At 40.3% G+C, this 20,265-nt stretch overlaps 1 protein-coding gene across 6 annotated transcripts in view; it reads left to right on the top strand.

Moving 5' to 3' along the window:
- Positions 1 to 20,265, top strand: part of syne1a (spectrin repeat containing, nuclear envelope 1a) — a 165,590-nt gene that overhangs the window by 99,070 nt on the left and 46,255 nt on the right. For all 6 annotated transcript variants that reach the window (XM_072685563.1, XM_072685603.1, XM_072685554.1 and 3 more), the window contains exons 68-88: positions 1,092 to 1,418; positions 1,650 to 1,802; positions 2,968 to 3,135; positions 3,619 to 3,795; positions 5,519 to 5,665; positions 6,192 to 6,317; positions 6,431 to 6,607; positions 7,177 to 7,442; positions 7,725 to 9,870; positions 9,964 to 10,301; positions 10,436 to 10,580; positions 10,724 to 10,933; positions 13,050 to 13,630; positions 13,929 to 14,094; positions 14,292 to 14,447; positions 15,456 to 15,608; positions 15,718 to 15,900; positions 16,026 to 16,163; positions 16,273 to 16,458; positions 18,887 to 19,009; positions 19,535 to 19,717. In XM_072685563.1, coding sequence (XP_072541664.1) covers positions 1,092 to 1,418; positions 1,650 to 1,802; positions 2,968 to 3,135; positions 3,619 to 3,795; positions 5,519 to 5,665; positions 6,192 to 6,317; positions 6,431 to 6,607; positions 7,177 to 7,442; positions 7,725 to 9,870; positions 9,964 to 10,301; positions 10,436 to 10,580; positions 10,724 to 10,933; positions 13,050 to 13,630; positions 13,929 to 14,094; positions 14,292 to 14,447; positions 15,456 to 15,608; positions 15,718 to 15,900; positions 16,026 to 16,163; positions 16,273 to 16,458; positions 18,887 to 19,009; positions 19,535 to 19,717 — 6,249 coding nt within the window. The remainder of the gene's footprint in view (positions 1 to 1,091; positions 1,419 to 1,649; positions 1,803 to 2,967; positions 3,136 to 3,618; positions 3,796 to 5,518; positions 5,666 to 6,191; positions 6,318 to 6,430; positions 6,608 to 7,176; positions 7,443 to 7,724; positions 9,871 to 9,963; positions 10,302 to 10,435; positions 10,581 to 10,723; positions 10,934 to 13,049; positions 13,631 to 13,928; positions 14,095 to 14,291; positions 14,448 to 15,455; positions 15,609 to 15,717; positions 15,901 to 16,025; positions 16,164 to 16,272; positions 16,459 to 18,886; positions 19,010 to 19,534; positions 19,718 to 20,265) is intronic.

Genomic DNA, 20,265 nt, shown 5'->3' with positions numbered 1-20,265 from the left:
GCCGAAGCTTTGCCAAGACTCAGCACACAGGTGTCAAGGGCCCGGCAGGCTTCAAAGAGTGAAAAAGAAAAGTCCATTTCAGAGGAGTGCTCCCGTGACCCAGAGCCCCACCCGCACTGACACGTTCTGGAGCTTTCACAAGCAGGAAGTCATCATTTGCTTTGTCCCTGTTGTTTGATTGATCTGTTTTGGGACCATCTTCTTTATGAGCATCCAGCACAGTGCTTGTCTTAAAGCGATAGCTCAGTGACGCATCAAAAGCTGTATATAGGGTGCTTTAACTTATAAAGCTTCGTTCTGTTGATGAGATTTTAGACCACTTTTGGTTTGAACCACATCTTTCAGAATGCAGACTTCATCCTGGGTATATGGAAGAAGTCTCCAGCACTGAATAATGGGTAGTTTTACCCATAGTTTATCCAATATAACAGATCCAATATAACAGATCCGATTTGTTATAAGACAACTATGAAGATTATTGGTCAGCAGTAAAAGTCTCGGATTCATTAGCTGGGACACTTTATTCATCGTTTTAGGAAATATCTCGCTTTTTTGATTGGTTTTGTCACTGAGTTTATAAACAGGCTATTGCCCTCCTCCAACCCCACCACCAGCCAAAATGGATATTTTAGCTGTGAATTCTTGCCCTATTCACTTTATAGTGCATTACTTTGGGGCTCCTCTATCTTCTATGTGTCTGTGGTGGCAAGTACTATCCTCTATGCTGTTGCATGCTGGGGCAGAAGGCTAAGGGTGGCTGACGCCAACAGGCCAGTGATGTTGTGGGTGTGGAGTTGGACTCGCTGATGGCAGTGTCGGAGAGGAGGATGCTATATAAGGCTGCATGCCATAATGGATTTGGATGCCATTTATTGCCTTTTGCATGGAGATTAAACAAGCTATGTGTGCTCACCTAAACACAAGTGTCCGCAGTGAGTGTCCTTTACAGTAACTGAATTCACTAATTAGAGAGAAAATATGTTTTACCTTTCCTTTTTCCTAGTTTTCAAATGATAAATTCATTAGTTCTTATAGTTAGGTTTGGCAACTCAGTTTTTCCCTACATTTTTATCTCTCTTCCAATCTATCAGTCGCTACAGGGAGACATGGATCACGGCCACCGCCTGCTGAAGACTCTTCGTAAGAAGGTTGAGCAGGCCATCTCTTTTCTAGACGACAGCAGTGCCTCTAAGCTGGAGAAGGATGTGCAGGCTGGCCGATCTCGTCTAGAGGAGCTGATCCTGGGGCTTAGAGCTGAGCACTGCACCACAGAGAGGCACATTCTGCTGTATAAAGAGTTTCAGGAACGCTACAAGGCCCAGCTGCAGTGGCTGAGCGAGACTAGAGCTCTGCTTAGCTCTACTGTGGAACCCAAAGCTGAACTCTACCAGAGAAGAGCACAGCTCGCTAAATATAAGGTACAAGAACCATGAAATTATTCTTAAAAGAAAGTCAGGCAAACATAGGAGCAACAGTATAATAAATGCATATTTGTACACAGATACTGTATCTGTAGAAACAATATACAGGCTGTTGTTTGCTATTCTAATAACTGCACATGAATTGTTATCGCGAATGTGTAGGAAACCTTAAAGAATTTTGTAGTTTTCTGAGTGTGTGAATAGTATTTTAATGTGCTGTATACCCAGGCTGTGGAGCAGGCTCTGCTGTCTCGTAATTCTGCTGTGAGCTCAGTAATAGAGAAAGGGGAAACGCTGCTGGCTCTCCTGCACTCTCCCTCCATCAAAGAGAACATGGACAGACTGCAGACCAACTACAAGGAGCTGCGCTCAGCTGCCAGGGTAAGTAGAAATGTTAGAACTTAGAGTTCAGTTGCATTTTATATAGGCATACAATGGAAGGTTAGTTGAATGTCTGGTGAGCATCTACAAGGCATCTATAATGGACCATCCAAGTAAAGTGTTACTGATATTTTTGTCAGAAAAAAGTATGTGAACCTCTAAGAGTATGTGTTCATTTAAAGGGTACTTGAAGTGTTGAGGTGTTTAAATCAAATAGATGGTAATCAGGTATGAGTTCAGCAGGCCCTCTCATAGTTTAAGAACATCAATTTGAGTATTCACTATTAAAATCTTTAAACACAGGTTCACACAGGCCAATACCAACAGACATTCTACAGGAGGATTTCTGGGTATTTGCCTGTGAACTATAACCTTAAGTGGTTAATGTAGCAAGACAGCAGCCCTGAGCACACAAGTAGGAGAAATTCAAGATTTTGGAGATCAAGGCTTTAACCCAATAGAAATGAAAGGACTGCTGTGAAAGGACCTAAAAAGAGCAGTTCAAGATAACACAGCAAATCACCAATAGGAACTAAAATCCTTTGAAGTTCTTGCTGCTTACCAGCCACACCAGTTACTGGGGTTCATATATTTCCCCCCACAACAATATTTAATGTTGAATAATTTTAATCAATAATTCAAAGTAAAGTTTTTTTAGTTATGTATATCTAGTTTTTGGACTGATCACATCTTAGTTTTAAGATCTGATGACAACATTATGAAAGGTTCCCAAATGTTTTAGCGACAATATGTACTTATGTGTATGTGTGTGTATATTTTTATATGTACAATACTGTGCAAAGGTTTGAATTTAAATTCTGGGCAGTAAAAGTTTAGATGCTAAGGGAAACAGTAAAATTAGAATAAATATGAATAATATTAATTTAATTTAAAGTAGTATCCTCATTAGAATTTAATGCTATTTGTATTTATCATCTAGCACCTGGTTTAGCAAATCTAATAAAGTTAAATCAGTTAAGTTGGTATATATTTAAATTAAACAGATTTAACATTATTATAAAAAAAGAGATGGATAGATAGATAAACACACACACACACACACACACATAATTACTCTGTATATTTATGTAAACATATGCATTATACAATATTGAACTATAGGTAAATATTGTTTATGGGGGGGGGGTTGTGAATGTTCTTTTAGGCCCAGGTCCAGAGGTTGGAGGGACATGTGAAGAAGCAGGAAGCTTATCACACTGAGCTCCAGGAAGTAGAGCGGTGGCTACTGCAGATGTCCAGCAGGATGGTGACTCCTGACCCTGCTCCGGGTGGCGGGCTAGAGGCAGCCACTCAGCAATTGGCCAGACACAAGGTAATCACTGACGGTCACACATACGAAGGGAAACCTGGCCTGATATCCAAGTCAGTGGTGTAATGTATAAAGAGTTTACAACAAAAATGGACTACAAAGCCTTTCTGTGCTATGGAGTCTATGTGCCTTGCATAGAGAAGTGTGTTAAAAAAGCGGGTGATCATGAATTGAGAAGGAATGGTTTACAAATTTCAAGCCAACAATGTTTGATGTTCTGGTTCGAAAGATTGAGCTCCAGTTATTTCCTAAGATCCGATTTTTCTAAGATAATTGATCAATATTTGTCTTTAACGTGAACATACCTGCCCTCTGAGACAGTCCACTATGGAACTGTTATATATCCCTATTAAGAGAGTATTAGTTTTTTAACACCAGTGTATGCCATGTCTTTGTTGCACAGCAATCATTACATGGTTGTGTCACACCAATTTTTCATGTGCTATTATGGTGCACTTGTGTGTTTGCATTTGCTCGTAATCCTAGGCCATCATGGAGGAGATAGCAGGCTTTGAAGAACGTCTGGCGGGACTGAAGGAGAGAGGAGAGGAGCTGGTGTCTGGCTGCAGCGAGCGCCTCCAGGCTCGCCTTCGCCAGCAGACTCAAAGCCACCTGCAGGGAGCTCGAGACAGCTACTCAGCCATCTGCAGCACAGCACAGCGCGTGAGTCTTCCTGCCAGCACGCCAGCACTATGCCAATATACTCACGCTGACCTATACTCTGTGTATATTCCTGCCTTACTGTAGTTGTTCATTCACAGGTAAATCACTACACTCAAAACTTACCAAGATGACTTAGTCACTCATAAATATCTGAGTGCCTCAGCATCTCTCTCAATGTTGCAAATACAGTAGTTAATTGTACTGATTCCAATACCGATATTGTTGATATGGTTATCAGCCAATGCAATACTGATATGATGTGGTTTAAAATACTTGAAGAATGCACATTTTCAAATTCTGAGCAATTTCAAGGCTAGATTTACAGGCTTGGATTGGATTCATTCCTTTCTTTCCCATAACATCAGCATTTTCTGATGATATTGGTCCAATATTGATAACCACGGATACTGATATGCCAGCTCTATTACCTGTTCAAGATCTAAGACATTTTTTAACAGTTTTTCTGTTAAAATCCATCTGACAGGTTTCAGCTGTCCTGTGCTTACTTGTGTGGGAGCATAATGCAACACTGATTCAACCTTTGACCCCAGCATTCTCTTAGTCTAGATTTCAAAATGTTGTGAATTTCTCTTTTTGTTTTAAATGGACTCCTTTACCCACATTGCATTTTTTATAAAATGTAGCCTTTGAAATTCTAATTCTTTACAGATTATTCATTTCAACTGCATGTCACATTAGACATACAATTAGACAACGTAGAATTTCCATTCATTGAGTTCCAGCCATTCAAATCTAATGGCAAGAATGGCTTTTTCTTTGGTTCCTTAGTAATAAAGGGCATTTTCCCTGCGCTGGCTCTTCAGAGCAAGCTTAGCATTTCTCAAATCCTGCCCTAAGCCCCTGAAAAGGGCCACCTGATTTCTTCTGCAAGCTCCAAGCACATGCACTTCTAATTTGCCAAACTCAACGGCATGTAATTCCCAAAGCAAAGCACTCAGTCTATTAATACATTCTCCTCCTCACAGCCAGCCCCGAAACTGAGCTCTTCACAGTGATAAAAATCCCTCCCTTTCTTAGTTAATACCCCCTACTAACATAATCTTGTGCCAAACCTTGGCCTGCCCTGCCAGCACACTGCCACCCTCTAAATCCCACCACCTTGCAGTCTGGCCATTGAGTGCCAGGCTAGGTACACTGCCAATCCGTGTTGTCTGCCAAAGCATGCCTGTCATTGACTGCCCCCCGCCAAGGCTTTAGAATTAGGAATGTCAATCAGCATCAGCTTTTCTCCACATGGGTGTCAGGCATGCCAGAGCATTCAACACCTGTCAAATGGGCTTTGCTTTTTGTTGACCCAGTTTATGACTGTTAATGGTGAGTGGTCCTCATGTCACTTTACTTACTCCTAACCTCTCAATATGTCAGAATCATGCTGTGTTAAAATCACAAGGAAAACATTGCTGATATATTTTATTTTACATTCACTGTGAAATAGATGTTGGAACTGAAAAACCTGAGAACTGAACATTAGTAAGAGACTTTTAGACTTTTATCTAAGAATTCGATACTAGTTGGTCAAGGGCCTATACACTTGCATTTTGCATTAATAATTCCTTATTCCTTAAAAACTTATTAATAATAAGTGTTAATAAGTGTTTATCTGTGCATGTGATTTTATATAGCCCACATTTCTGGTACATTTTTCTTGTAGCATGTGCCATTTCAAGCTTATCTGACTCAGTTGCTCTCTGGCCCTCTGCAGGTGTATCAGAGTCTAGATCGGGAGCTGCAGAGGCATGTGAGCCTGCGAGATGCACTGCAGCAGTGTCAGACTTGGCTGTCCAACATACAGGAGGAATTACAGCCCCCAGTGTGTACACCACACTGCCTGGAGGAGGCGTTAATGCAGGTAAACAATCCGGAGAGACCTTTTCTCTGGCTGGTGCTTTTATAATAGTAAATATCAGTAACAAGATGTAGTATCATGTAGTGTATAAGACTTTTACATTGTTTTAACTCATTATAATGATAAGATTTCTCTCTTAAAGTTTTAGAAATGTGATTTTGTTCATGTGTTTAGTATTTTAAGGAATATTATTTAGCATTTGTACCTTAAAATACCAGCTTCAATCATGTCAGTCCAAATCTATCAGCTTGTCAAGAAATGCTCATGCACAGCTGTCCATGAGAAGGTGCTCAGAGCTTGTTGGTAAAAGTTAACTACACTCTGCAACTGTAAAGCTGTAGAATAATACCATTTCTCACAGAGGGTCATGGTTTAGGGTTCTTGGGTTAAGATTAAGGTTAGGATTATAGTGAGAGTTGGGTATAAGGTTTGGGAATGTAATAAATGTCTGATGTCCTTTAGAACATTCACAATGGCAAATAAGCATATGACTAATTACTTTGTTTTGTTTTGGGGACTGTCCATACAGGTGAAGCAGGAGCGGACTTTGCAGGAGCAAGCCAGTACTTACCTGCAGCTGGTGTGCTCCACTTGTGACCTGTCTGATGAGAAGGTGCGGGAGACTGCTGCTGATATCCAGCAGGTTAAAATTCAGGTAATTATGTCCCATTCACCATTAACTGACAGTCATATGTATACAAAACAAAGATAACTTTGTTTCAGGATGAATGCAGAAATCATCCAATGCCATTAAATATTTAAACCTAGGTTGAGGAGAGGATGTTGGAATCCCAGGAATTGGCAGAAAGCTGGAGGGCAATCGAAAGCCTGCGTTCTGATCTTGAATCTCGTCTCAGAGAGGCTGAGCAGGTCCTTCAAAACATGCTTAGGAGGTCAGCAGAACTAGAGCCAAAGGTTGCTCAGAATCAGCTAGACCAGTCCCAGGTAAGATTCTGGATTTAAGATATTTACCTGTAACCAGTTTCCCAAAATGGCTATATTACAGTAATCATCATTAAATGATGTGTAATAATGACCCATGTTAATTATTACTTTTGGAAAGTAATGATAGCTGGTTTACAATGCTACATAGATCAGTTTATACTTGTGTTAAGTTAAGACTAGATATGAAATTTGAACTCCTGTCTATTCCTTTTGGTCTGTTTACTAGCTTTTGTTATGATGTAGATGTAGTCAGTTCAGGCTGGCTTCTGTGTTTTGTCACACATACATTAATAAAGACTGCCCTCCATATTGCATGCCTGGCTGTAATTATAGACGTGTGAATTGATTTGTCAGTGGCCATAATTACAGTCTCCAGGCCTACCCGGTCATTGTGTGTGAAAATAGCAGATACTATCATTCTGGATATATATAGAGCGCTGTCAACGAAATGAAAGATGAAAACTCCAATTTCCTCAAGAGCCACGCTCTGCCATCAAGCTGGCGGTTATACTTATTAAAGTCAGACTACTGACATCTAATAATGACTGCTTTTATCTTCTACCTTAAAGGACTTTATCCAGGAGATGCAAGCCAGGCAGGCTGATCTTGCCCATCTGAGAGAGAGTGTTGGTAAGCTTGTGACCAGTCAGGAGTCCCCCGAGCTGGTGGAAGTGGGTCGTCTGCGTCGAGCTTGGCTGGAGCTGGGCAAGCAGGCTGCAAAGCTGCTAGAGCAGAGAGAGGAGGATCTCCAGAGAAGTGGGGATTATCATGAGTGCCTCAATATGGCAGAAGAGCTGTTTGATCAGTTGTCCAATGAATGGGATTACCTGACCAGGCATGCATCACTGATTTCCTTCCTCTAGTCTTAATTGACTAATTTGGTGATTCCCAAGTCAGTCCTCGATATTCGCTTTTGCTGTATCCTAGCCCCCAGCATACCTTTATCAAGTGTGCAGTTCTTACTTTTTGAAGGATGCTTGGATCTAAAAAAAAACAGTGGATCCTCTGGGAATCCTTGGAAGACTGTATTGGGAATCACTGGACTGATTTGTGCATGCGATTGAATAATTCAGGCCATTTTTCACTTTAGGTTGACTTAATTCTTTTACTTTTTTAGGGGAGACACAGAAAGGAGCACTGTAGCATATTTGGATGCCTTAAAGAAGCTATCTATAGATCTTCAGGACCAGAGATGTGTGCTAGATGATTTAAGAGACAACAGGAACACAATTTTGACTCGCCTCAGCCTTGAGGATAAAGATCTTATAAAAGAGCAAGTGGGTTATCTGGAGCAACGCTGGATCCAGTTGGAAATGGAGGTGCAACAAAAGATCCAAGACACAATGCAGACTCTTGAAGACCTAAACCATTTAGAAGACCAGCTACGGGAGACCCAAGAGTGGGCTGAGGTTCAGAGACCATCTGTCTCTGAGGTGCTGAAAACCAGTCCCCCTCCTGACTTGGCTCAGAGCTTTTTGTTTGACCACTTGAGCTTTTGCGCAGAATTGGAGGCCAAGCAGCAGCTCCTGACTCAAGTTGTGTCTGAGGCCGAAAACCTTTCCTGCCATCTTGGTCTAGATGAAAGGAGGTCACTTCAGACATTGGTGCAAGAAGTACAAACACTCCTTGAATCTCTAGCAGCTAAGGCAGCTCAACATCGCAAAAACCTTAGTAAGGTATTCACAGAACGGACACAATTCCTCCAGGCCCTGGACAGGGCAGCTGGATGGATCAAACAGCAAGAGCAGAGGGTACTTGCAGATGAACATATAGCACTCCTACCAGATGAGCTCTCTAAGCAAGTTTCTACTTGCAAAAACATATGTAGCACTCTGAGGGCATATCAAGTGGAACTGACCTCACTATGGACGCAGGGACGGGAGTTAGTGATGAACACAACAGAGGAGGAGAAGGCAGAGACTCTTCTGAGGCTTGAGGAGCTGCAGGGAACCTTTGAGATGTCCCTCCAAAGATGCACACAGCACTTGCAGCACCTGGAGAAAGCACTGGTTATCCGGAAGTATTTCAAAGTAGACCTGGACAGAGTGTGCGAGTGGTTAAGAGAAGCTGAAGCAACTACGTTCCCTGTAATTGACCTGAGTGGAAGTGACGAGGAACTGCAGACCCAGTTGGATAGGTACCAGCAGCTTCTGGATCATACCTCAGCATATGAGAACCTCCTGCTCATTGTCCAGAGGGCTGGACAGGAAATTCTTCCAACTTTGAATGAGGTGGATCATTGCTACCTGGATGAGAAACTTAATGGCCTTCCACAACAATACAATAACATTCTGATATCAACCAAAGAGAAGCGAGAAAGGGTGCAAAGAGTGATTGTGGAGCGCAGAGAGTTTGAGTCTCTAATAGAAGTGACACGCAAGGCTTTGGAGCAACTCCAGGAGCAGTGTGATGCCTTAGAGGAGCCATTAACCAGCCAAAGTTGTGAGGGTGGACAAAGATTGCAGAGTGATTACGCAGAGCTTCAGAAAGGACTTGCAAATCTTTTTCAGGCAATGAAGGAGTTGAGGGGTAAAACTCAGGATTTCCATAGCATGGGACAGCCATATACACCTGAGGTCGTCGATCAGCTAGCTAGTCTACATAGTAGACTCAATCGAGTGACAAAGGAAAAAGTTAAGCAGCTAAACAGCTCATTACATTTATTAGAAGACTACAGTGCTTCGGTTTTAAAAATTGATGGTGACATGAATGCAATCAAAGAACACGTTGAAAAACTTTGTTGTGACGACCAGTTAGATGCCATGGAGAGATTATCAAGATTGCACAAACTGGCCAAAGATCTAGAAGAGATTACTTCTTTTTCAGAAAGTTTGACTGCACAGCGAGAGGAACTCAGCCAGCACTTTGACCCTGACACATTTAAGACTCAGGTTGCTTCTGAGAAGCCACAGCTTCAGGCCTTGAAATCAAAGATTTCTGACTGTATTGAAGACTGTGAGCACTACATGGTGGAATGGCATGGTTTCCAGACTGAAATCAAAGTAACCTTGGAGTGGCTCAGGAATCTCAGAGACAAACTCAGATGCCCATTAAATCTCCAGACAACGGATGTGGCTGTTGTTGAGAATGAGATCAGGTCAGTAATGGCACTTCAGGAAGAAATGAAGTCCAGGGTTAAGTTGCTGGACGTTTTAGGTGAAAATGAGAGGCAAGAGAGCAACACCCAGCAGTCAATCCCTAATCATATCAAGGACATTGAGGAGTTGGAAACTGAGGTTCAAAAATCACTCACAGAAAAACAGGTACATAATCAAACCTTTTTTTCAAATACTGCAGTATTTACATTACTGTTGTGCACATTGCCATGCCCCTCAATCTATCTTGTTTATTTACAGGTGACCTTACAGTCAGCACTTTCCTTGCTACAGACATACAAGTGTTCCTTAAAGTCTACTTGCCAGTGGGTTGGGGATGCTGACACTGTTCTAAAGCAGACCAGCCTGAAACTAGATTTGGAAGACCTTACAGAGTGCCTTCAGAAAACAGAAAGGGTGATATCTCAACAACAGACCTTCAAGATTGCAGTACAGGACACTGAGGCATTGTTCGCTCAGATGAAGGATTTTTTTGATTCTGCTGTTATTGAGGAACTAAAACAGGACCTGGAGACTACTTGTCAAAGAAGTGCAAAACTCGTGGAACAGCTAAAACATCATCAAGAAACACTGAATAGGTAAAGTTTGTTCTATGCAGGGCTTAGCAGTACATCATTTGTTGCTGCACATAGTGTCTGAACTGTTGTCCCTTTGAAGCACAGCTTAAGGCTGTGACATTTTATTTAGACTTGTTTGATTTGTTGTTTTCCAGGTGCTCTGCTCACTGGAGAGCGTTCCAAAGCGAGAGTGAAGAGTTCATAAAGCAAATGAGTGAGACCGAGAAGAGATTGGAAGGGCTTCGCACAGCTAAAGCTAGCTCCCTTCAGGAGGCTCAGGATAAGCTCCAGTCTCATCATGTCAGTTCAATTAAATTAGAATGTATTTCTTCTTTTGTTTCCTTTAAAATACTTTTTTAAAGGAAAACAAAAGGCTTATTGTTGTAATTTGCTACAGTCTGCACCATGTGTACACCTAATAATGTCCTCTCTGCTCTTTTTAGATTATTGTGTTGCAGGTGGAGGCTATTCAGGACAAACTCACAAAGCTGAAAGAACACATAACTCAGTTTGATGATGCCATTTCTGGTGCCATGGTTTCTGTTTCAGTCTGTGCCCTGTGCTGTCGCTGGACTCAGTTGAACAGTGTAGCTAAAGCACAGGAGAAGGCTCTGAGGGACACCGTACACGACTGGAGGTGTTTTATGGAAAAGGTAAGGAACAAAAATGTTGCATTATTACATTTTGGGAAAATGATTAAAATGTCTAGAAATGTCATGAGAGAGATTTGTTTCAGTAAAGAGCCAATGAGGGTTGAATGAGGTCATTTTCCTGGCTTTCATGTTGGTCATGGTCAGTGCTGAGTGGATGATGTAATGTTTGGTAATGATTCAGTTAGCTATTCATGGCACAGCGTGAAAGCTGCAGCTCCCCTTAATCCCATCAAGGGAGTCGCATAAAAAGACATGAAATCAAAATGCTGCACATTCACTGAGGTGGTGTATAGAGGCAAAATCACAAAGATTATGTCACTGTCCAAATAATTATCGGGTGGACTGTATGTGTGTGGGGACACACAGGTGTCTGCCATAGTTACAATGACGTGGCTGGCCGGTTTCAAGTAGGACTAACTGGCACTGTAGCAATGTGTGTGTGTGAGAGTGAAAATACCTCTCAAACCATGCAACTACAGTATGTTAATGTACATTAATACAAAAAAAAATAACCTTAATAGCCTATATGACTATAAGTAAAATAATTGAATCATTTAATACAGCTTCTGGAGCTCATCAAAAATAGAACTATATGTTTTCAGCAAATGTTAGAATTCAGCTAAATTAAAATCTAAATCATAAATTTTGCCTGGGCCTTGGTTCTTATAAGATGTTCTTTGTTGCACAGCCTGCTTAAGATCTGTCTACAAATTCTCTATGATATTTAGGTCAGATGACTGCAAGGGTCATTCCAAAAGCTTTAGTTTGTGTCTTTTCGGGTAGAAACACTTTGAATCCCTCCCTCCACCTGTGCAATACTGCCTGTAGCCCTGTCAGTAACACCAACCCCAAAACATGACAGATTTAGCCCCACACTTCACAGTTGGAAAGGTGTTCTTTTCATTAAATGCAGTTCCTATTTTTTTTTCTAACACACGTTTTGATTGTGGATAAACAGTTCTATTTTGACTTCATTAGCCCACAACAATGGTTTTCACCACTCATCTGATGTCTCCAGATGTTTTGTAGCGTGCTTTAAACGTTGTGATGAGGTTGAGGGTTATTCTTTTTTTGTATGACTCTTTCATGAAGATTATGTGAAATAGTGCCCAACCTTTTTAACTCTAGCTTAACTGTCATGCATTTTCCTGGCAGTTATATATTGGGGTTTGATGAAGATGAAGGTCTCTAGCATTTCATCTTGACCTTTGCAGTCCTCCTGAACTGCCATTGTTTAATAACATTTCACATTACAAAGTTGTTGCATCAAGCTTTTCAGATTTTTCTTTGAAAACACTGAATTTTGTGATTAGGACACCGGAACGGTTTTTCGTCTGATGGCTCTTCCATGAAGGTTGTATTTGTGCAGGTGTCCCTGTACAGTAGAACAGTGCACCACAACTCTAGAGTCTGCTAAATCTTTCTGAACATCTTTTGCAGTCACACAGTGGTAGGTCTACCAGTCCCCATATGTACAAGCCTAATACAATTCTATGTCTGATTTTTCTTTTCACTTTTTTTCACATGACGTGACATCACTCCATTAGAATGAGTCATTGCTATTACAGGGCCATATGCAAAACAACAAAATAGAGGGAAGCAAAATGCCATGTACAAAGCATCTCTTCATTCATCAACCATTAAGGGAGCTTTCCCCCCCCTTTCTATAATGACCAGCGGTGCCCTGTTGTTACACTGATAAAAGCAAGCTGCAACCTCAAAAGGAGATGTAACTACCTCCTGAATCTGAAATGGTGTCCACAGTTCATTATCAGTTTTTTTTTAGAATGGTAATTACATTGCTGAACACAATGGCTAATACACGTGAAAACCAAAAAGCATATGAATTGGCTCTGAGGAAGCAAAACATCTGAAGCGAATCGCGTTCACAGTTTGTGATCAGATTTTATTTGGAATGATTGTTGCAGTGCTGCTAATTGGTAGAACCTGAAGTGTTAATGGATACTTTACATAATAGAACCTAGCAGAACAGAATTACAACAGATTAAAAAAATAGAAACGTTTTCATTCTGAGGTCTCCTGTAATGGTTATATAATAATATAATAAATAATGTTTACATGTGGATACATCTACCTCTTGTCCCACTCCCCATAGCTGGGGAAGATGAAGGCCGTGTCTGAGGACCTGCACAGCCGAGTTCCTGACAGTGTGGTGGAGAAAGCAGCCAGTATGGTGGCCTTGAACAGTCTGTTAGAATACCACGACTCTTTCAGCCGCGAGGTGGAGAGAGAGAGTAGTGCTCTGACCCTCCTCAAGCACCACGCCCTCAGCCTTCTCCTTCACCCTGACCATGCAGGAGTTTTCACCCCCAGCAACCAAGCAACCTCACCTAGACATCGACCAGCCACGCCTACCAACATGCCAGCTACACCGAGCAACCAAACAACCTCACCTAGCAACCGGCCAGCCACACCCAGCAACCAGGCAACCTCACCCAGCAACGCAGCAACCTCATCAAGCAATCAGACAGTCATGTTGAGCAACCAGTTACATGCTCCCAGCAACCTCATCATCAGCAGGACCTCATCATCCGGTAGCCAATCAGCCACGCCTAGCAACCTATTGCATACACCTAGCAGCCAGTCAACCTCACCTAGCAACCACACAAGCAAACCCATCAATGCAGAAGTGCTCTGTCTACGGGAAATTCAGGAAATGCAAGAAACGTATGAGAGGTAATGGAAAATATATATTTTTATGAGGAAAATTGTGTTTTTATTGTGTATCAAATAAACTTCAATTTCAAATAATAAAGTTCAAATAATTAAATGTTCAAAGAAAATAAATGACAAAAATCATTCTAATTCAAATTATTCAGTTAATTGGTTTTCTGCATAATAAATTGAATTTGAAAGCTAACTCTGTTCATACGTATCTTGTAACATGCATTTTGTTGCAATATGGTTTACAGTCCATATGGAAGTGGGTGTTTATGGATTAAAAATAGCTTTATTGCCCTCCCCTCTGCTCCAGTCTGTTACAGCAGGTGTGTGTGAGCCGGCAGCAGGTGCAGTTGGAGCTGCTGGAGCGAGAGGAAGTGGAGAGGGAGCTGGGGCTGGTTAAAGGCTGGATCCAGGACACACAGGGTCTGTTGCTCAGCCCCACAGCAGACCTGGACACCCTGCTGTCTGACCTGGAGGTAGTAAACTCCACTGCAGCATGGAAACACACAACACGCATGTTACAGGATTGTTGCCATGTTTTTTTATTATCCTGACCTGACTGACAAGATAGCATTATCATTCAGAGTGACTCCTGAACACGAATTTTGGGGATGTTATCCTTATTAATATTGTTGTGTGTGTGTGTGTGTGTGTGGTCTCTCCTGTATGCTAGATGGCTCATGGTGGTGTACAGTCTCAGCGGCAGGCTCTGGAGCAGATTGCAGACCGCCAGCAAATGAAATATAAAGATCTCCATGCTGCCCTGCCCTCAGAAATCAGCACTCAATTAGCAGAGGTTACACTGGCACTAGGCTCAGCTGAGGATCAGGTACCTACTCACAAATACGTATTATTTATTATTTGTTATTACATTGTATTGTTTTTGCTCACAGTGGATTGCTTTAATTCCATTATGACTTCAACATTTCACTGTATTTGGTGTGATGACATAGACTGAAGTATTTGTCTGATTTATTGCTTATTCACATTGAACTGAGTAATGTCTGGGTCACACTATAGGATAATTGGCCGATCTTGTTGGGGATACTCCTAACTTACAATCGAAAATGCTGTTCTGATTTTAGGTTTATCGTAAACAAAGGTCTTCCCAGATTATTCCGTGGTGGGCGGGTAGTGTAAAAAATCATTCTACACCCCTCCAATCTACTCACAGTGCAGTCGTGGCCACCTCGATTTTGAGTTATAAATATTGAACGTGTTTATTATTTATGACTTTGCAGCCTGCAGGGTACGGGAATGGCAGTTCTCTCATATGTAACACGTTAATGTTAATGTTATACTAAGAAAGATCATTAATCAATGAGAGCTGTACTGAGGAGAGCTGGAGGGAGCTGGACAAAAGGATTCAGTTCCTTTTATCCTAATGGACATTGTAAAAAGCTAATTCAATATACCCTAAAGAGTTTAATTCCTAAACACATTGTAATATTATGCATAAATTGTAATAAAACTCAACAATTAAATCTGATAAAATACATGGTTCTTTCTTTAATAATGGTGGAAATCGATGAATTTATCATTATATAGCACAGCCTTATTCACTGGACAACAAAAATAAATGAAAAGGCTTGTAATGCATTTTGGAACCAAATAATTTTTTTTCACTTATACACCAATAAATACACACATCTGAAATTTGCCTTTCTTGATTTGAGTGAACATTTGTGTTGTTTTATTCTTGCAAATTGTTATTACACATGGGGTCTTTCAACACAAGTCAGGAGTTCAGAAATGCTGAAGTGTGGTCCAGATACAATTTGATCTGCATTTCATTTCAGTGTGTGTGATCATATATTGGATGTTTTTCCCTGCCCAGGTGCAGACCAGGGAGAGAGAGGTCCAGCACAGCAGGGATGTTAAAGAAGATTTTAATACCAGGCTTCAGGACATCTCTGAGAAAGTCAACATCATCTCTCTGAAACTTAAGCAGAAGTCTGTGGATGTAGAAGAGGCTAAGGAGGAGACTAAGGTGCTGAATGTGTTATACGTTTTCTCCTTTTTTTCTTTTCTTATTGTTCATACTTGAACTATCAATGTCATTTACTCTTCTACAACTTTACATCTTCATAATTTACTAGACTTTGCGTGAGGAGTTGATGGACTGCTCCCATGCACTCTCTGAGCTGGATGTGGCTGTGCAGGAGTTTGGGGAGCAGAACCCACTGCTGGCCAGGCAGTTGGGTGCTAGCCTCAGCAAGCTAACCGAACTCCACTCTCAGACTAGCCGACTTGCTGAGGGAAAAACTACTCGTCTTAAGAAGGTAAAAGCTCATCACAGACATGCTTGATAGAGCCAAGAAGTTAATGTTGTGCGTTGTGTATGCATGCAATTTGCTAAATTTGATTGATGATTCATCTCTTAAATGAGTGTCTGCTTGTGTACTAGGCAGAGCAGCACTTTGAGGAGTTTAATGAGATGCTGACCTTGGTCCTGAACTGGACAGAAAAGGCAGAGACTCTTATCTCAACCAACATTGTCTGGAGCCCCGCCTCTATGATGCAGGAACAAATCAGAACCCATCAGGTATAAGAAGCACTCTTAATTATTTAATTGATCAGGTTTAGGATTTAGGCAAAATTAGATTTGATTTCAACATTTTAATACATATTATGAATTGTGTGTTTTTTACTAGGCATTGCTGCGGGAGTGGAGAAAGCTCCAGTGCGAGATGGAGGGCCTGGTGGAGAGAGTGGGGCTACTAGGGGATGTGGTGCAGACAGAAGCTCTCCACCAGCAGGTGGCAGAGCTGACCCACCATGCCGAAGAGCTGCAGCAGCGAGCCAAATCACGCTTGCTGAGTTTACAGGATGCTGCCAAGGTAATTCATTACACTCCACCACACACATAGCCAATTAGACTAGTAGCTTACTGTGAATATTCTGCACACTTGCATAGTCAGCAGAAATTAATTCTGGAAATGGCTTCTGACAGTGAGAGTTAAAGAGCCCATATCTCACATTTGTCTTGTAACATATATTTATTATATGTATTTTTTACTTACACTTATACCGTTCTGGGGGTTTATGTTATGACTTTTAAAACCTCTCTTTAAAAATTCCTCTTCTTTAGAATTAAACAGCCTGTTTTTGATCCTTTGGGAGTGGCTTTATAACTTATAGATGTACATGACCTCTGCCCTGTTTAGTGTCTCATTCAAAAAGACCAGGCCGAAACACTCCTTATAACTTCAGGGCAAATGGGTGTGGGTAAACTACTGTAGGCTAAATAGTTAAATATATGTTAATACATTTTTGGGACATTATAAAAACAATGCAGAAAACTGTTTTAAAAATTTAACAATATTTAAATACAGCAATAAATCCTGTTATTTATGAAAGCAAGTACAGTTGAATTTGCACCAAAAAATAATAAACATCATGTATCATGTCTTGCTCATATGCTGTCAGATGTTTTGTATATTTGATCAGGTGTTGCCCTCTAGTGGTACTATTGCATAGTGTTGCATCATCCATTTGATGCTCAATTGAACTGTTCATGGGTATTTTCTTATTTAAAATAGCACTTATAATAGCTAATATTATTTTGCACAACACAGTGAGCCTTGTAAAAATATACTGTGAATACCAATGTAACTGCAATATAGAAGTTACAATTTTCGTACCAAGAAGTACTCCTAACAAACACTACCGTCTGGCTCCGCCTCAATCTGGCCCTTCCACATTCTCGTTTAGAAAATGATTCTCATGACAGTTTGAAAGATAATTGACCTGCTTCTGCATGTCTAAAGGGAGTGACTTTATGTCCTTAACCAGAAACTGGAAATGTGGGTCAATGAAGTGACCTGAAATTCCATTTCATGTGCATGTTTTATAGTGAGATTATAGATTTATGCTCTGTTTTTGAATAGAATAGTACTATGTGTTGGTTGAAACAATGTTAAATTATTCAGTTATAATGAGGAACAAATTGTTTGCTATTTTATTGGAGACTAAAATGTATTAAATTTGATTTGTAGTAAAATGTTTTTACACACCAGGTACCCAATGCACCAGCATGCATTTGGTACTTCCTCCATTCAGCAGTTTTTGTCTCTGTCTATAATTATTGAAAATAGATTCTATTTGCGACCCTACAAATGTATATTAATACTCTTAAACCGTCAACTTACCAATAATTGTGTCACATGGTATATATATTTAAACAGTAGTTGTACTATGTTCAGTTTAACAGTATGTGTTTGCTTTCAAAGCTTCTTTTAAAGGCCCCTGCTGGGCGACTGTAATCTCTTTATGTGGAGTTTGTATCCTGCAGTGAGGGGGTCTTTCTCTCTACAAAAGGATTAGACCATATTAGGTAGAGCTAATAGCACAACTGACCTCTGTCCACTCTGTCTTAGTTTTTGTACAATGGTATGTCCAGGTCACTTTTACAAGTGCGGCCCAAGAAGTGCAGGATACTAACAGAGGTTTTTACCCATAAGGCAGTTCTACATCTAAAACATTTCAGATATTTCAGACCACTGGGTGTGGTAAATGGTATGATGTTAATCAACTCAAAAACTTTTTTTTGCCATTTTTTGCATACCAGGAAGGTAGAACACACATGTGGTATACAATCTCTAAATTTAAATTGATAAAAACTAGAGATTATTTGTCTCCCACACAGAAAGACCTAACCCTAGTTTGGGCACCCCTAATCTAAAAGTCTTGTTTTGTTGATTATCTGTACTGTTCTGCACATTTTAATGCTTTACAGCTTTACAAAATATGTTGTAAACATTTGAAGTTTAAGGGAAATAAAATGGAAAATGTACAAAGGTTATGGTGCAATGTATATTTTATGTTTCCCAGTTTGTTAAATTCATTGAACATTAGCTATGCAATGCTGAAATTCTTTGTGCTGGTTTAGTCCAGCACCCCAGTTTTTTGTATAAAAACTGTGAATTTAGGTGATTTAGAACTGCATTGTTTACTATTTGCCACAGGATGTACCAAATGCACCAGCATGCATATTTTGGGGGGGCAACTTCACTTGATTTTGGGGCAACTTTGGGTTGTATTGCCTCAGTCAGACAAATAGAATGCATTCATTAATTTTGTAAAGAAATGAATGAACACTAAGCTTAAACTCTGACTGTGGTGCATGTCAGAATTCTGACTGATTAGTGTACTGGAGCAGTTGATTGTTTCTTCATAACACATCATTAAACAGTTATGTGTAGGTAATGTGTAGTTCTATACTACAGTGTGTTCTTCAAGTGAAAGTGGCCTCTGTGCTCTTCATAGGATCTTGGCAGGTTGGAGAGTGAGGTCAAGAGCCTCCATCAGTCCGTAGAGAGAGTCCAAGAGACCCTGGCTTCACCTGATCTTGCCCGTCTCAGCCTCCGTGAACAACTGGTCCAGAGACAGGTACTCTACCCAGGGGGTGGGCTGAACTCTATTTAGATAGACTGTGTGCCTAAGCAGTAATCTTTTTAGTAACATTAAAATAAATACAAATAATCATTGATTAAATAAACTGTGATTAGTGTAACCACTTCCTCTTATTGAGGCAGCATAGTATTTTTTGTTACTATCCAACACAATTTTTGGATAAGTAATATTTTATTAGTATATTAGTATATAATATTTTATTACTAGTAGAGGTGTACTAGTGGTGTCATTTTAAAAGTCTGCTGTTAGTAATGCTATTTCTATTTAAGTGGAAGAATTCAACTTAATTGTCATGGAACAGATACAGATATGTTAAAATTCTTTAGTTTGCAGTTATTGCCTTTTTATGATGCCATGTAATCAACAGCCTTGGTATCTTTTGGAATGTGTATATACTGCTTATTCCTGGTGATCGGTAATTACGCTACTGTAAATGCTGAGTTCACTACACCGTCTCTGTGTATTGAGTATTGACAGTAAAGCTGGATGTTTGTTTCACAGCTCCTGCTGACTGAAATGGAGGGGTTTAAAGTACAGGTACAGGCTCTGCAGACCTGCATGAGCACCCTTCAACTGCCAGAGGAGGCAATGGCAACCTTGCCCCTGTGCGTCACTGCCCAGAGTCTACAGCAGGACAGCAGCCAACTCCAACACACCGCCATTCAGCAGTGTAATATACTGCAGGTATCTACTCACAAACATGGATATATATACTCTCACTTTCAGAAGAAACGTTGAATGAGCAGGTACAGCCATGCCTTGATTTGGGGCAGTGAGTCAAAGTGAGTTGTATTGATTCAGTCAGTTAAGTAATAGAATACTCATTAGTAAAGAAATGAAGACTAAGCTTAAACTGAGTGCTGACTGATCAGTGTACTGAAGCAGTCAATCATTTCTCTATAACACATCATTTAATATTTATGTCTATAATCAACATTTTGTGGTTTCTATTACAATACATGGGTGACACATTTACTAATAATACCCTTAAATTTAAGAGAAACATTTGCAGGTAAGTTTAGGAAATAAATGTATGAAAGATATTCATATGCACAAATCTAATCAGTAACTTACTTAGAAATATGTACTCTGTCTGTAATTTATGATCTAGATCTTATATACAATACTTACCTAAATGGTTTTGAGTGCTATCAGTGTTTGGAAAAAGACTAGACACAACTGATATGATTTCTAGGGTCTATATGGCTATAGCAAGCTACAATAGTTTATAG

The sequence above is a fragment of the Salminus brasiliensis genome, chromosome 1 (assembly GCF_030463535.1).
Source record: "Salminus brasiliensis chromosome 1, fSalBra1.hap2, whole genome shotgun sequence".
Lineage (NCBI taxonomy): Eukaryota > Metazoa > Chordata > Actinopteri > Characiformes > Bryconidae > Salminus > Salminus brasiliensis.
The sequence above is the reverse complement of the archived record's forward strand: the minus strand, read 5'-3'. Positions and strand labels throughout refer to the sequence as shown.